The sequence below is a fragment of the Marmota flaviventris genome, chromosome 2, assembly GCF_047511675.1.
Source record: "Marmota flaviventris isolate mMarFla1 chromosome 2, mMarFla1.hap1, whole genome shotgun sequence".
In the NCBI taxonomy this organism is placed as follows: domain Eukaryota; kingdom Metazoa; phylum Chordata; class Mammalia; order Rodentia; family Sciuridae; genus Marmota; species Marmota flaviventris.
Window position 1 is genome coordinate 79,169,605 of NC_092499.1, and position 18,581 is coordinate 79,188,185.

At 32.1% G+C, this 18,581-nt stretch overlaps 1 protein-coding gene across 1 annotated transcript in view; it reads right to left on the reverse strand.

Moving 5' to 3' along the window:
• Positions 1–229: 229 nt before the first annotated feature.
• Positions 230–18,581, reverse strand: part of Styx (serine/threonine/tyrosine interacting protein) — a 31,702-nt gene continuing 13,350 nt past the window's right edge. Inside the window, exons 2-11 of the mRNA XM_027929862.2 lie at positions 17,872–17,904; positions 16,338–16,391; positions 14,046–14,143; positions 11,668–11,728; positions 11,099–11,135; positions 10,660–10,699; positions 10,525–10,575; positions 8,956–9,028; positions 5,048–5,141; positions 230–3,783 (exon numbers count right to left, since the gene is read on the reverse strand). Coding sequence (XP_027785663.1) covers positions 3,710–3,783; positions 5,048–5,141; positions 8,956–9,028; positions 10,525–10,575; positions 10,660–10,699; positions 11,099–11,135; positions 11,668–11,728; positions 14,046–14,143; positions 16,338–16,391; positions 17,872–17,904 — 615 coding nt within the window. The 3' untranslated portion in view covers positions 230–3,709. The remainder of the gene's footprint in view (positions 3,784–5,047; positions 5,142–8,955; positions 9,029–10,524; positions 10,576–10,659; positions 10,700–11,098; positions 11,136–11,667; positions 11,729–14,045; positions 14,144–16,337; positions 16,392–17,871; positions 17,905–18,581) is intronic.

Sequence of the window (18,581 nt, forward strand, 5' to 3'; positions counted from 1 at the left end):
CTAAAAGTGGTGCTATAAATGATGTACCTATCCTTCCTTCAGACATGAATTCCCAACTTGCTCAACTAACTGGAATTTGGGGCTTGCAGACATTTTTGAGTGTGTGTTGACCACAAGGTTTTGAAAGATATTCTTGTTTCAACGTTCATTCACCTTTTTTAATCTGTAGGAGTAAAACTGGGTTATTTTTACCCAGAGAATAAGTAAAGAAGTTCTCAGGCATCAGCAGTACGAATGAACTTTTCAATATTTTTGAGGTATAATGGCACAACAGTTTTAATACAACCACCAATCTTCACAAAATAATTTTAATACTTTGTGCCTCGGGTAGCAGCATTTTGCACTATGACATTCCTATACATACATAAGCATTTTATCCAAGTACAAATGTTAAAAGCAGAGTAATGTAAGCAATTGCTTATACAAAGGTAAATAGACACTGTAATGTTTTCTTCTTGAATCATTTTTGCTGCATAGTAAATTGCAATTACATGTCAGTATGTTACTGATCTATAGAATACACTTTGAATTGTGAGGTATGGCAACTCCCTCTGAGAGGGAGCTAACATGTAAACCTGAATATTTTGAGCGAGTTTTTTTTTTTTTTTTTAAATAGCTGCCATGAATGGGAAAGAAAAAGAAAAATCCAGCACTCAAATACCCTAGAAACTTATTTTCCTAATAAATAAATTAAAATATTTTAGTAATTCTTAGCTACTTCCTGTTATTATCAATGAATGGACAAAGGTAAATACTGAAGTGAAGCTATGTAATGGAATTATGGATTAAACCAATTATTTAAAAAAGAAATCCGCCAGGTAACTGCTCATTTACTTTACATCAAGCTGAGATCCTGATAGATACATCTCAACTTTATAATTCAAGACTGCAGTTAAATACTTCTAATTCACTTGAATTACCAGGGTAATAAGACAATTAGGAACCTTATATTTTCTTGAAAAGGACATGCTTAACGTTTTCTGACATTACTTCTAAACTCAAGATTCCTAAGCACACAATCCCCCCGCAAAATGAGTATTCTGCTCTAAAAGTTAATTGGTTGAGAATTGGTAGCAAAAGCTATCACAGTTTAACATTTCCACCAGAGTAGATACAAATAAAAATAACTATTGTTTAAATACCTAATGGATAACAAATTAACATGAACCAAATAACTGAAATTACAAGAATACTGTCATTCCAGTTTGACTATTTTCAGTATTCAAAATGCATAGTAATGTAGTTTGCCTACATTTTGATTCAATTTCATTTTAAATATTGTGCCTGGATTATATATTTAAGGTTAAAATTGGGTGATATCTCATACATTATTCAAATACTCTAAAATAAATTATGATTAGTTAAGTTAATCATAATTATCTATCATAAAACATCACTGGAAATAAAAGCACAGAAATGAGACCAAATAGAATAAAGAACAAGTAGAGTTACAAAAAAGCTAGTTGAACACTAAGTGGATAAAGAGATCTAAGGGGTCAGGGGACTTGCAACGTTCTTATACGAAAGGGTAAACCTCATGTTTTGTCCCATTAACATTGTATGCAAGATGATAGTCCTGTTTTCTAGATTGAGACTGTCTTTAGTATATAGTGCTGGGCAGGCACTTTAGTGACAACATAGAAATGATAGTGGTTAGAAAAAGAAAAATTACCCAGCTACAAATTGGTATCACTAGCCAAATTTGTATTTCTTTGCCAGACTGCTATAGAGGATATATATTTTTATAAAGTGAATTAAATAAAAACTTCAACTGCCTAATTTTTAAATATAAATTTGCTTTTATGAAGATTATAGCAGTTTCTGTTAGAGATTGCAAGAGATGTTTGCTGACCTGTTCAATAATGATCTACATACAGGAAAGCTGTGGTACCTGATTTTTTACCAGCTAGAACTTTTGAACATCCAATGCAATCTTGACTTCACTAGATCACTACACAAAATGTTGTAATCACACAATAGACTACTGGACCACAATGGGGTTAATAATATGCTATTTTCAGAGTGGTAAGAGGAGAGAAGATGGCCAATCAGAAGAATACCACATGTCAACAGGACTTAACAGTAATTTCAATAAATTTTCACTGTCCACTATGGGGGATAAAAGTTTTTTTTTTTTTCTTCTTCTTCTGTATTATTACATCATAGGGAGGAAAGTAAGTAAGTAACCTGGTGTAATAAGTTACCTTAAAAGTACACCTCCTTGGTACTATGGGAATGCAGAGATTTCATTCCCATCAGTAAAGCACCTCAAGAGAGGACTGAGAAAAGTGAGATACAAAGTTTTGTTTGTGCTACACCTAAAGTCATCAACTATAAAAAGTTAAAAACTTCCCTCACATCACACTTAAGATAGCAAAAATGTTTTTCTTAGAACAACTATTGTACATATAAATAAAAGTATGAAGAACTAAAGATTCATAAAGTGACTGCTAATGCAAATTAAGGGGGGAAATTTGGATCAACTCAAAGAACTGATTAATTCACTAATTTAAGAACCACTAAAACTACCCACAAATCATTTCCCCCAATAAATTCATATTCAAGAAGACCTTTTGTCTGAGCTAGAATAATCTCACAGAATCATTAATACAACATAAAACAGTGAATGTTCCATATTTCAAAAAATTTAGTAACATTTTCTTTAAGCCTCACCCGTTCAGTTTAAGCTAATTTTTAAACATTTAAAAAAAAATTACAGAAAAATGTTAAGAACTCTTCAGTGTTCTACATACTAACTTAGAGGTCATGAGAATTTAATTTTCTTCAAAAATAATTCAAGGCACTTTCTTTTGGGGGGCTTCATTTAGAAAAAAAAATAGTGCTACATCGGTTTATCACATTCTATTTAGAACCATTTTGGACAAAGGTCAAAAAAGCTAGACAATTCTGAAAAGAACAAATACAACATTTGGCTTAAAAGAAAAAAGCAAAATAGAAAGTCACTTGAAAATTGAACACTCTCCTTGTTTTTGAGCATCTGGTAATATGAAGCAAAACATCTTTCTTTGATCATTAAAAACCTTTTTTTCCTATAGAATATACAAATTATGAAAGGAAGCATTTACTTAATTTAAATTACAGTAAAGATAGTTGGTTAATGTCATGATTGAAAGAATACTAATAAAGAATCAAGAAATTTAAAAAAATAAAATGGTAAGTAACTGAATTATAATAAAAAATGTGGCAGATTCCTGTATTTTGTTAATGTTTCTGTAAGAGGCTCCATCATAAAACTGAACTGTAAAATTATTTTAAAAATGTAATACATAGAACACAAAATGAATTTTTAGCAAACCTTAGGAAATTCTTGTTATAAATTACCCAAAATTTATAAACAAATCCCCCCTAACTTGCATTTTGTTTAAAGTAATAACTTTATATCATACAAATAAATTTCAAGTATGAAAAGTGCATTATTGCAATAATACCTCTTTGCAAGTCCAAAGTTCTTGGTTTATAATAAACTGTAAAGTGTTTAAAAAAAAAAGTAAAACCATCAGTGCCATCTATTGCAGAAGTCCAACATCTTCTTAAAATGTTGCTCAACAAGTTGCAGAGAAACATGTCTGGAAGCAACATATAATTGCAAAGAAACTACTTGTGTCCTTACCATTTAACATTACTATTATTATTTCTAGAATTGTTTCCTTTCCCAATAGAAATTCACACCCTTTGTGTTTGTCTTCAGTCAGCCATTCTGTGCAGTTGCTACTTGCATGTTTCCAAAATCATCTTCTTCCTCATGTGTTCTTTTCAAACTGCCTAAAGTTATTGAGTGAATGTAACATGAGAAAGTAAATAAATTCATGTTAGAATGTTACAGCCAGTAAAAATCAGTTTTTCATCAAGTGATACCTTGTACACACTATGATAATTTCACAACTGAATTTATAGCGAACTTTAGTGATTATTATTTTGTAAATTACCCAAATAACTTTTTAACTTCATGACTGGGTATATTTTTCCCGCTGAAACTTTTAAGTATGTTTTAGGTATAGCATATAATAAGCTTTAATTTTTTTAACCTATTCAGAGGACAAACTCTAATATGAACCTAATGTTTTGGTATAAAATTAACAGACTGAAGATTAAAATGAGGCTAAATGCAAATGCTGTTTTGAGTTTCAGATGAACTTCAAATGTTGAGGGGCTAGTCAAAGAGTGCATTAATCATGTTCTCCTGACATCTAAACTGTTCTCAAGAATAGGGAGAGTGACCACTCAGAATGGCAATCATCAAGAATACAAATAATAATAAATGTTGGTGAGGATGTGGTGGGACAGCAAGTTCATACAACCACTCTGGAAAACAGTATGGAGATTCTTCAAAAGACAAGGAATGGAACCACCATATACCTAGTTATCTTACATCTTAGTATTTATCCCAAAGACCTAAAATCAGCATATTACAGTGATACAGGCACATCAATGTTTAAAGCAGCCAAGTTATGGAACCAGCCCACGTACCTGTCCACAAATGAAGGGTAAAGAAAATGTGATGTATATATATGCAATGAGTTTTACTCAGCTCAAGAAGAATGGAATTATGGCATCTGCTGGTCAATGGATAGAATTTGAAAATATCATGCTAAGTGAAATAAGCCACACTCAGAAATCAAGGGTTGAATGTTTTCTCTCATTTGTAGAAGCTAGAACAAAGTAAGCGGGGAAAAGAAGGGGTGGGGAAATCCTATAAAAACAGAAGGGAGATCAGTGGAGTAGAGGAAGGGGATTGAGGAGGAGGGAGGAAGTATGGGAAGAGAGAGGAATGGTGGAATGACAGACTGACCAAATTATGTTATGTTTTATATATGAATATACCAGTGAATTTAACCTTTATGTATATCTATAAAGCACTATTTTTTTAAAAAATAAACAAGGAGAAGGAAGACCAGCACAACAAAGTTTTCTGAACATTTAAACTTTTCAGCATAACTTCTAGCAAGCAATTGGATGTAACTTTTCTCCTTTTTTTAAAAAATAGAATTCTCTCCAGCTTTCTCTTCTAAAAAGAAAAAGTTCTTACCTGTGGTACCAGAATGGACAGATAAGGACCTTTCTATCTGGAGTGGTGACATCATCTGTATTGTTAATTTTGCTAGGTAGATGGCTTCATATTCCTAAAAAAAGATTTTAATTAACTTAGATATACATTTATATTCTTCATAAAAAAGTGATTGATTTGCATATTATTGGTTTTCTTAGTTTTCAATGAAAACACTGGCACCACATATTGTAAGAAAAATTGAGGTTTAAATTTCTATCTCATAATTGCTGATAACCATAAAATCCAGGTCATACCAAAAGCTTGACCTCCCAGTCCGTATGTGTCCTTGTCTACTGGGGCATTAGCTACAATGATCTCTAATTCTGTCTGATATGAGCAAAAACAAAACAAAACCAACCAAAAACTGAAATGGCAATCTCATTAAATGGTTCTAAGAATGAAAAGAAATAAAATTCAGTCAAAATAAATGCTATAGTGGGGCATGGTAGTGCATGCCTGTAATCCCAGCAACTTAGGAGGCTGAGGCAGGCAGATCACAAGTTCAAGGCCAGCCTCAACAACTCAGTATGACCCTGTCTCAAAATGAAAAATAAAATAAAAAGAGATGGGGACGTGGCACAGTGGTTAAGTACCCATGGATTCAATCCCCAGTACCTAAAAAAAGTGATACTGTTGTAAGATATTTTAAATATCAGATAAATGAGTCATTTAATATACTTAAGTGTATATCCTTTTCTCTAATTCCTTAAAGACAATATTTTTTTCTCTGCTTCCAGTTAAAGATGGAAGAATCAAAGAATTTCTGTTCCTATTCCTTTTCTGAAAACAAGGAAAACATTTGATGAAATCAGGAAACACTACTAAACCTGAATAGAAAAATGAGGAAAAAAGGATTGATCACCAAGCAGAATAGGGGTAAGTGGTTATGTTACAGAGGGAGGAGAGCTTAGGAAGGAACTTCAAAAGGGCTTTAGGGATCATGGCAAATAATCAATTTCTTAACCTGGGTGATGGTTACTTGGATGCTTATTTAAATTTTATGTATTTTCTTATATGTACTGATTTTCATAATAAAATTTCTAAAAAATGGAACCAAACTCAGCTAGGCAGAGAAGATGATTGTCTTATTGGCCATCTCAGATAATGTAGGTACTGTTCATAGTTTTCCAAAAATAAGATTTAACATAGATTCAACAAGCCCTTGAGTGGTATGACAAAGTCAGAAGAATGAGTAAGATATGGGAAAAAAAGCAATGTTGGAGGCATCAGAATACCCAACTTCAAAGTGTACTACTGAGCTATACTAACAAAAACTGCATATTTTTTTATTAGCATAAAAACAGACATATAGACCAATAGAACAGAAAACACAAATGAACCCACACAGATATGGGCTGTCTGTCATCTGACCCTTAACAAAAGTGCCAAAACACGTTGAAGACAGCTTTTTAAATAATAGGTGCTGGGAAAACTGGTTATCCATGTATAGAAGAATGAAACTAGCTTCCTATCTCTCATCCTGCACAAAAAATCAAATCTAAATTGATCAAAGACTTAGAAATTAGACCAGTTACTGCAACAGAGAATACCAGGTCAACACTCCTACCTACAGGTGCTCATTGGCTTGTGATATATAGGGGTATACCATGCTACATGCGACCATCATGTACTTCCCTAATAGGAATCTAAAATAATGGGACGAATCAATCATAGAACAGAACTTCTAAAACAATAAACTGAAATAAATCATGTCTTGTTATGAGTTGATTATCTCAGATAATCATATACAAAGAGCTACTATAAAACCTATGAGGAAAAAACCAATAACCTGATTAAAAAAAAATGCAAAGCATACCAATAACCAGTTCACAGAAAATAATCTGAATATGGGAAGAGTCCCAAATTCATTAATTCAAAGGAAAGTCAATTAAAACAAGGAACTGTTACCTTTACCATTATGATGGCAGTGCTCAAAAAATCTGATAAGAACATTTATGGCTACTGTTGTTTACAGTAGGAGAAAGCAGCCACTACTTGCTTCCTGGTTTATACTATTTCATACTTTTTAGAGACAATTTGGCAATATCTATCAAATTTCAAATATTTATAATCCAACAATTCCATTTCAATCAATTATCTCACAGGTAAATTCACAGAATTATAAAAAAAAATGCACCTATTAGGGTATCTTTACAATACAGTTTATCATCATGAAAGGTTAGAAACAATCCAAAAACTCATGAATAAGTAATTCATCACATATATGTTTCACAATCTGCTTAACAACTGGAGCAAGTTCTAAGAAATGTATTGTCAGGTGATATCATAGTTTGGTTTGGTGGGGGAGGAGAGGGGCATAGTTACTGGCAATTAAATCCATAGACACTCTACCACTAAGCTATAGCCCCCCATCCCTTTTTTAAAATTTTACTTTGAGAGATGGCCTCGCTAAATTGTCCAGGCAATTGCCTCAGCTCCAAGTTGCTGACAGTACAGACTTTTAGCATACCCAGCTCGTTAGGTGATTTCATTGTGGGAACATCAGTGTATTTACACAACCCAGATAGTAGTTTACTATACCCCCCCAAGTTATGGGGTGTGTGTGTGGGGGGGGAGGGTGGTATATAGCCTAAGTCTCAAAGTCATGATGATCAAAAGATAAATCAAAGGCAAGAGAACACTGAAATCAAGATGTGTGAGACTGCTTATTGCATATACATACTATTTTATAGTAAACTGTAGCAGCACACTAGTTTTCCACCAGCATCACCACAAACATGTGAGTGAAGTGTTGGACAACACTGTTATGATAGCTATGAGATCACTAGATAATAGGAATCTTTCAGATCCATTACCGTCTTACAGGACCATCATCATATGTGCAGACCATTGTTGATCAAAATGTTATGTGGCCAATGAATGTATATTATAGAAATATCTTCAATATTCATTATTAAGAGATTTACTTCAAATTATATTCTTAAGTATTGCTGAGTTTTTAACCATAAGTATATATTATTCTTTCAAATATAAAAATGTTTTAAAAAATGCATTTTTTAAAGAACAAGGTAAAAAGCAAAGAAATTTATAGTTAGTATATCTGCCCATGTCTCAACAAAATCTGAAATAACATGGAAGATACAATACATGTAAGAGAAAAGGCTGTCATATTTAGCATATAGGTTGACTATACCTTACTCAAAATGTTTAGATTCAGAATAGTTTCAGATTTCAATGTTTGGGATTTTAGAATATTTGCATAAGACTTCACTGGAATCTCGAAACTGAATATGAAACAAATTCTGAATATTAAAGGATTTAAGATTTTCAAATTAGGGCTGTTCAACCAGTACTGAGTCAAAATAATCTTATGCCCTGTGTATGATCAAAATACAGGGAAAAAAATCCATTACTTTATGTAAGATTTTTTTTAAAATATCTTTTATTAGTTGTTCATGGACCTTTATTTACTTATTTATATGTGGTGCTGAGAATCGAACCCAGTGCCTCGCACATGCTAGACAAGCGCTCTACCACTGAGCCACAACCCCAACCCTAGATGTTTTTTTTTTTTAATATTTTAGTTGTAATTGGACACAATACTTTTATTTTATTTATATATTTTTATGTGGTACTGAGGATCAAACCCAGGGCCTCACACATACTTGGAGAGCACAGTACCGCTGAGCCACAACACCAGCCCCTTAATGTTAGATTTAACAATGTGTCTTTAATTCCATTTTCTTGATAACAGCACCTTTAAAAATATACTTTCAAATAGAGGTGTAAACTTGAACAATAATCAAATTAGTGAGGTTATGCAAACTCCAAGCACTTAAAAAGTAAATTCTACAAGTGAATTCACAGACAAAAGATTTTAACTATTATATATTCTGAATGCCATAAAGAAGAGAGAAGTTAGCTACCTGAAGTTGATGGACAAATCCAGCATTTGGATTAATACAAAATCTTCTTTCTTGGACATAAGCAAATGCATCTCTTAAAAAACAGAAAAAGAAAATTAATGTAATGTTATTATTTAATTAATTGTTTGAGCATTTCAGAATTTATCAAAATATCTAAAACTTTCCCTAAATAGGAAATCATAACTATATAATTAACACATTGAAGTAGTGAGTCAACACTGGAAATAGCACAGTCAGACTAAATATCATAATCCCTTTGCTAACCTACGATATGTTCTAGGTGTTCAACTTCTCTAAGCTTTATTTTTCTCCTTGGTAAAATGAATATTAGAATACTTATTTGGGGGAACCTATGTCAAGACAGGAGGAGCTTATGTATTTAGTAACATGCTCAAAATATTACTATTGGTTAAATGAGAAGTTAACTCCCCTGAATTGTGAGGATTAAATGAGATAAAAGAGCCTATAATAATATTGGACACAATAGAATCCATGGAAGTTATTTTCAAATTAATATTACTGATAGAAATCCAAATAGAAAGAGAACATATACATTAACATATAAATGAAATTCTTTTAATTGAATCTTTTTCAATTAAATAAACAAAAGCATTTAAATTCAAATATTTCCTTAAGACCTGATACTTTTAAGCAAATGTCTATGTTTAAGCATGAAATGGAAGTGGCACTGATAACAAGATTTCTACCTTGCACAAAACAGAGAAGTGTACCTTATACACTGGTTAGATATTTGCTTTTTTGGGGGGTCAAGAAGGCCATTTCCTTTTAAAAATCTATGTACTATGCTGGAAAAGATGACTTTTAATAAGAAATACTACTCTGAGGGTTGGGGTTGTGACTCAGTGGTAGAGCACTTGCCTAGCACGTGTGAGGCACTGGGTTGGATCCCTAGAACCACATAAAACTAAAAACAAATAAGGGCTAGGGATGTGGCTCAAGCGGTAGTGCGCTTGTCTGGCATGCGTGTGGCCCGGGTTCGATCCTCAGCACCACATACAAACAAAGATGTTGTGTCCACCGATAACTAAAAAAAATAAATATTAGAAATTCTCTCTCTCTCTCTCTCACTCTCTCTCTTTAAAATAAATAAATAAATAAAAACAAATAAAATAAAGGTATTGTGTTCATCTATACCTAAAATAAATAAATAAATATAAAACAAATACTACTCTGAATTATAGGTGCTACAAATAATTCTTAACTCATTAATAAAACATAATAAATTAGCATTTTAAACAAGGCATCCACTAACATATGTGTCCAAGAGTTTTTAAACTTGAGATTAACCCATTCCCTAGTGGAAAGTAAGTAGTCTTGTTCGCTATTTCATCTATAATGTTACCTTGACTTCTTAAAATCATAGTATTAGCTCCATAAACCACAAAAACATTAGCCTAAGAAAAATCTATACAAGGTAGATGAATTAGGTTAAGAGAGTAACCATGGGCTATAAGCTACTGCTTATCAAATATAAATATTAGAGAAAAACATGTTTACTTCAAACTCACGACCATAACCACTAAGCTTCATTTTAACATACTTTCTTACCTGTATTTCACTCCAAATGTTTCCATAATATATGCAATAACAAAGGCAGCACTAAAGACAGAGAAAAGAAATTTAGAAAACACAACTCATCAATCAAATATTAGAGGAAAAAAACGATTATCTCTAACTCCATACCTTCTGGAAATTCCTGCATTTCCATGGACAAGAACTTTTCCTAAAAAAAATAAGAACTTGTTATTTTCATAGAAAAACACAAGTCAGCAGCTAACATATATTGAAACCACATATCAAACTACAGTAAATCTTTCCTTAAACATTTTAGATCATATACATGCCACCTGAATATTTATTAATTTTCAAATCTTTTACTGTACAGAAATTACCACAGACTTTAAAAGAAATTTAAAGCTCAGAAAGAATTTGACACTAGTTCTAATAAACATGTTTTTAAAACCCTATCCAAATGAACAAGTATATGGGAAAATATAAATTTGGAGACACTCTATTATATATAACTAAAACTGCCTGAATTTAAGGTAAAAACACACTAAAAACTTACTTTAACAAATAATTTCCTAAAAATAATTAGCTTAATGAAAGAAACATTATTTACCTCCAGTTTGTAAGCTCCCATCAATAAATTCCTTACTCTGAAAGCAAAAGACAATGTTATAATAAAGCATGTAAGATTCATATAAGTGACATAAAATACAGTGAAACAAAATGAAATCTGAAAACAATTTCCTGTAATTTTTTTTTGATAATGGGGAACTGAACCTAGAGATGTTTTTCTACTGAGCTATACCCCAGTCCTTTACAAATTTTCTACTTTGAGACAGGTTCTCACTAAACTGATGAGGATGACCCCAAACTGGATACTCTCCTGCCTCAGACTCCTAAGTAGTTGGATTATAGGTGTGTGCCGCAGTCTGGCTGGGCACAAATCACAGCAGGCATGCATCAAGGTACTTGGCTCCTGTTATTTTGCTTGAATAAAAAACAATTAATTTCTTAATTCATGAATTTCCAAAATAATATAAATATAACTATTACAAGTTTCAAAAACTGTAAAGGAGTTAAAAAAAAATGTGAACGAACAATTTATTTCCTTTCAAAAATAATCCTACAATTTTCAGTCAAAATGAAGTTAAATTTAATGATATTAAAATATATGATACCTACCATAGGGAAAAAACGTATGATATTTTCAACTGGATTATCTGCAATATCCAAGACTAAATATCTGAAAAAAGAATATTTTATGATAAGCACACTTTCAGGTAAAGCTCTTTTATTTCTAAAGAAATTAACTTTGAGTATTTCTTTGTAATTATGAAAAGAATACAAAATAATTTTCAATGTATCATATTTCTAAGAACAGCTTGATAGATATTGCATGACAGTAGAGCACTTAAAGCCTTAAAAAACATATTCCTTTAAAACATGTTAACATTTCTCTTGATACTTTAGTACAAAAATTTTGTTAAAACAAAAATGTCACAATCAGGAAAGAAACTTTCCTTTAGATCACAGTGGATCTAGAAAATAAAGACAAAAACATGTCCATAATTCTTACTATTAGCCTTCTATTTCTACCAACTTTCTTAAGACCAGAAGATTGTTCTCTGAATGACTCTGTGACCCTTTCCCAAAAAAGACAAAGAATATTTCAACAGGAGCCCAATGTCTGAAAAAGGCAGACAACTACCAACTGTCCCCCTACCCCCCGCAAAAAACAACAAAAGGCAGCAATCTGACGGAACCATGAATCAAAAATTCAATGTTTGAACTAATCTTCAGTAAAATAAAAGACAATGAAGAACACACCTATCCTGGAATTTCGGTTTATTTATTTATTTTTTTGGTACCAGGTATTGAACCCAGAGGCACTTAACCACTGATCCACATTCCCCAGCCCTTTGTAAATTTTTTATGCCCTTTGTAAATTTTTTATTTTGAGACAGGGTCTCACTAAGTTGCTTGGGCCTTGCTAAGTTGCTGAGGCAGGTTTTGAACTGAGATCCTCCTACCTCTGTCCCCTGAGACGCTAGGATTACAGGTGTGTACCACAACATGGGGCTTTGAATTTTACTTTAGAAAGCCTTTAAAATAAGGCCATATCAACATGCTAGGTTTATTCTATTTTGTGAAAACTCTCATCTCTAACCTATCCAAGGTCACTTCTTTGTAGGTAACTAAATTATGAAATTAGTTTTATAGGTCTCTTTTGATAGAAAAATTATAATTCTTCAACGATCCTTTAGGTGGTAACAATTTCAAAAAAATTCTGGTTTTAAAACAGAAAGGTTAAATCCCAAGATCCAAGGAATATCCAATGTATAAAACCGAAGGATTCCAACAACGACTGTATCCTAAAAGTAATTCTGCAGACCAAATTGTGGATACCATTTTGAATATGTCAAGTATCTATGAACACACATAGACAATTTTATTCTTTTTTTGGTTACATATTATTTTATTGTATGTTTATAAACTATGTTTTAGAGTATCTTGTATTTATGGATATTCATAGGCTATAGTAATTTTTATAAAGAATAAAGCAGAGCATAATAGAATTTTTAAAACCACTAGACTTATCAGAAGTTACATGAAAAAGCCAAATTAAAATTGAATGAAACATCATTTTTACTCTCTGTTTTAAAATTCTCTCTTGGTATAATTCTGTCTTAGTGAAATACAGAAAAGACACTCTTAACACTTAACAGTGGGACTATAAATTAATACAACTCACTGGACAGCAATTTGTATTATCTATCAAATTTAACCTGCTCATATTCTTAGGTCCAGCAATTCTACTACTACAAATGTATTCTATTAGTATATTCATATATGAATTAAATGATATATACAGGGATAATCAATATACAATATCTATATTCATATCTACATCTATTTCTATGAAACTCTGGAAACAATCTCAATGTCCAAAAACAAGAGATTGGTTGAATAAATTTTACTATAGCCAGATGATGGCTTTGTAAGTACTGATATGAAATACTCTTAAAAAAACAGTATAAAAAAACAAAAGTTTATAGTAATATGCTTGTATAAGTTAACATATAATCTGAAAGAATACTCAATGAAGAGGTAACAGTAGATATATTTGGGAGGGAAACAGTTTCTAGGAGAAACAGAAACAGAATACAGAAACCTCCTCTTCAGTATACATTTTTTTAAACCTTTAAAATTTTGCATCATGAGCATGATTTAAATATTTTAAATAAAGTTTGTTTTAAAAATTATGTATTGTATGCTCCATCATTACAAAACAGATATATATATATAGGGGCTGGGGCTACAGCTCCATGATAGAGTGCTTGCCTAGCACATGTGAGGGACTGGGTTCAATCCCTAGCACCACATATAAATCCATAAAATAAAGGTATATTGTCCATCTACAACTTTATAAAAAAAAAAAAAAAGAAAAAATATTTAAATAGATACATACAGAAAAAAGTCTGATTGTGTAATAAACTTATAGGGACTGAACATGTTTATTAACCTTAACATTTTTTGTAAATCACAGCAATACTTCTTACCTAAATAATTGTTGAAAGTTTGGTTTAATAAAGTTTGCTTCAATATTTTGTCGAATACAAATTATATGGGTTATTCCATGTTTCTGTAGTATAGGTAGCTGTAAAAAATGAAGAGACAGGAAGAAACACAGTATAAAAAGTTAACTATATGAAAATTTACCTGAAATGATCAGCAAGACAGTTTGATGATTCAAGGATAATGTCCTCAAAAGGCTAACATGGATATCTTATATGTATAATTCTAGAGCTTCATGGGATGCTAAAGATAATTTACTTGGAAAACAGATTAAACAGTGGTTAAAAGCATGGGGTTTAAAGTCATGAGAGTCAAAACTAGAAATCCCAGCTCTGCTAATGACCTGTATGCTGTAGCTCAATTCCATCACGTGAGAATGAGGAAAATATTACCTATTAACTAAACAGTGTTGAGAATTATGTAAGGTAATAATTTTAAGAAAGCATAATAAGTAAGTTCAATAATTATTTGTGGATGGGCACAGTGCCACCTACGTGTAAAAAAAAATTTTTTTTGGTTTGGTACTAAAGATCGAACCCAGGGGTGCTTTACCACTGAGCTACAGCCCCCAGCCCTTTTTACTTATTTTGAGACAGGCTCTCACTAAGTTGGTTAGGACCTCACTAAATTGTTGAGACTGACATTGAACTGACATCGAACTTGCTATCCTCTTGCCTCAGAAATTACAGATATGTAACACCATGCCTAATCAAAAAATAATTATTTGATAAATGAGCAAATCACGCTGGCATGAGGAATCAAAATAACCTAAATTTTCTAACACCTTTGAACAATAATAATTCATGGCAGAAGTCAAAGAACAAGTTTATATATGTTATGAACTGAATGTTTCTGTCCCCCTCTTCAGATTCATATGTTGAACCCCTTGCTCTCAAAATGTGATATTAGGAGGTTAAACATCTGGGAGGTAACTAGGTTTAAATGAGGTCATGAGGGTAGAACTTCCAGGAGAGATTACCATCCTTACAAGAACTAAGAACTCTCTCTATTGGCAATGCAATGGTATTGCAAATAGGAAGGGATCTGCAAGTTAGAAGAGAGCTCTCACTAGAACTGGATCATAGTGGCACCATGATCTCAGACTTATAGAGAATTATGAGAAATAAATTTCTATTGAACCCATTCAGTCTATGGTATTTTGTTAGAGCAGCCCTAATTAAGATAATGATTTTCAATGTTAATTTTGTACCAAATTTTCTCATGTCAGCATAGACTAGAGTTCAATTATCTTTGTATTTCCTGAACACATCCTGAGTTAGTGGACAGGAGGTGTTTGGTAGGATTAATAATTAACCAATGTTCAATATTTACATTTATGTCAACCTCCGAAATGAATTCAATATTCATTCCTTTGTTTACACTTGATGATCTTTGGATTTTCACATCAACTCTATTTATATGAGAAACTACAAGCGGACAAAAGCCTGTTTTAACAAGATTTGAAGGCATATTATACTATTAATAGGTAAAGAAAACCTTATCAAAATAGAACTCTTATGTATGTAATAGCAAACAGTATTTTATACTTTTCAGTGGATTTGCTTATATAAAGCAGGTTTTGGCCTTATAACTACAAACAATAGAATTTTTTTTTTTCCTTTTTTGTGGTGCTGGGGATTAAACCCAGGGTCTTATGCATGCAAAGTAAGCACTCTACTATACCCCCAACCCAAACAATAGAAAAATTTGACAAAAAGAAATAGTTTACTAGTTACCAAGAGCCTAAATCTGTCTCTTATATAGGAGGAAACACATATTCCTACCCTTGATGGAGAAGGGTTAACTAAAATCTTAACCCATTAAGTTCCAAGTTTTCAATTTTACAAATATTTCAATAAAACCAACACAGGTACATTAATAGGTTGGAAATAATAATCTAGAGCTCATATATTACAATATTCAATGGGTCAAATGGGTTTTAAATTTTCTGATTTTGGGATTTAATTATATCTCATACAATTACAGATGTCAAATATTTTCAGAAAATAAACAAGTTATTAAGAGTCAATTTGGTAAATCTTTAAAACACACAGATTTCATGAGAAAAATATAATAGAAAAACTCTTTTGTGATGAAACACTTGAGAACTACTGGCCCAGTAAAACTAGGAATGAGGCAGGTACTACAGAGTGACAACAACTATTAACAGATAGTATTTGTCAATGTTCTCTAAAAGAAAACTCTTATTACTAAAAAAATTACCCAGAAACATAGGTTTTTAAAGTCTCTTGATGAACCTAACCTAAAGTTCATACCTTGCTTTTCATAGCAGAAGAATATGGGCCTAAGAATAATCCAGGTAAAATTTCCTAGGAAAAAAAAAAATTAACATTAGCAATTTAAATCTATACCAAATATGTGCCACAAATATGGATTTGTGAATTTTTTTTCATAATTGTTATAATAATTTGCTTAAAAGTTTATTATTTATGGGGCATTTCCTAGCCACATGGAGCAAATGATTGGGAAGAGAAATGCAGATGTGCTTTATAATGTCAAGTGAAATATCCCAAGTTTAAATCTAGGTTTGAAAAGTCATGTATTTACACTTTCAGTGCTTTTTATAAGCAGCTTGGGTAGGATTAGTTCACTGATTGTTGCCTTTTAGATGAATGAGATCTCTGTAATTTTACTTCTATTCTCTGCTCTAGTCAGAAACAACAGGTATAAAGCAAATCTGGAATTACACAAAGCCTTAGTCAGACAAATCAAAAGCAGCACAAGATAGATTAGCACTATTATCTATAGTTAGTTGAAACATACTCATTATAATTATTTGTATATAAGACTTATTTCTCCTACCAGCTTTGTATTGGCAGGAATTATATTTTACTCATCTTTGCATTCTACAGCAGTAAGCAAAATGACTCATATCTACTTACATATATTTAAAAAGTGAATTTTTATTAGGAGAAAAGGTAATAGATTTTTAGAAGTTAAGGGATTCCAAGGAATGAGAGACATCACTTGAACCTGGGGCTGATAGAGTTGGCTGCAAATGTTAAGAAATACAAAAGAAAAGGAACTGCTATGTACATTAGCTACCTCTTTAATTCATTTCAAACTGGAAGCATTCTACTCACTCTTCCGGAAAAACTTAGCTATGCATGTTGAAAAGAAATCAGATACAAAAATGAATAACTTTAAAAACTGAACATGCTTTATAGTTAACTCTCCTGAAATTATCTAAACTAGACCGAAAAAGCAAACTGCTTTCAAAAGGAATACAAATATTGTATTCCATTCTTTTGTTCTTTTTCTTTTTTTTTTTAATTGTGGGTAGACACAATATTTTTATTTTATTTATTTATTTTTATATGGTAATGAGGATTGAACCCAGTGTCTCACATGTGCTAGGTGAGCACTCTACTACTGAGCTACAACCCAAGGCCCTCCACTCTTAAGATGAGGAAAAAGTGACTCTAATTAAACATATACATGTTACTATGTTCCTGATTGTAATCTAAGGAAGAAAGGTAAAAATTCACTTCCCATATTCAAACTAAAAAATTTAACTGACACATAAAAATTGTATGTATTTATGAGATTACGTACCATGTGATTTTTAAAAAATATACAGTGTAATGTTCAAATCAAGGTAAACATATCTGTGATTCTCATCTCTGTAAGAGTCAAGATTAATCTTATATATTTAACACAGTTAAGATTTATAGTACTTAATGATAAGCCTATATAGGTCATGAGCCAGCAGGTTTCAAACCTTTGTGAAGGAAGGTTATTAAATAATAATAACATGAGTTGGCTTGAACAAACAAAAAGTTGCCATACCTGCATCTCTCGTCTCATAGGGTAGGTCCACTCCTTAAAAAGAAAACACAAGAATAAAAGTAAATACATGGAAACTGCCACCCAATTAAAGGCTGAAAATGTGACATCCAAGAATGTGGGGTTTTGACCATTAAATAATAAAGAACAATCTATATTGGGCTGGGGATGTGGCTCAAGTGGTAGCGCGCTTGCCTGGCATGCGTGCGGCCCGGGTTCGATCCTCAGCACCACATACAAACAATGGTGTTGTGTCCGCCGATAACTAAAAAATAAATATTAAAAAAAAAAAAAAAAGAACAGTCTATAGGACTGGGGATGTAGCTCAGTGGTAGAGGACTTGTCTAGAATGTGTGAGGTCCTAGGTTTGATCCCAGCACTCATACACACCCAAAATCTATAAAAACAGCAAATATAGTAGGTGACAGAAATCAGATCACGGCATGACTATGGTTGGGTGGGGAAGGGAATGCCTAGAAATGAATATAACTTTCCCCTGTTGATAGAAATACTTACATTTTGATAGTGGTAGTAGTTACTAGCATCAAAACTCATGCAGTTGCACACTAAATATATATTACACTCTGTAAATTTTATGCCTATTATAAAAAATAATCTCACAAAACGCAAAGGAAGGGCAATTAGACTAACCCTCACTTCTCAACTGCAAGAATGAAGACAGGAGTAATTCATTCAAAACAGGCAAGACAAAA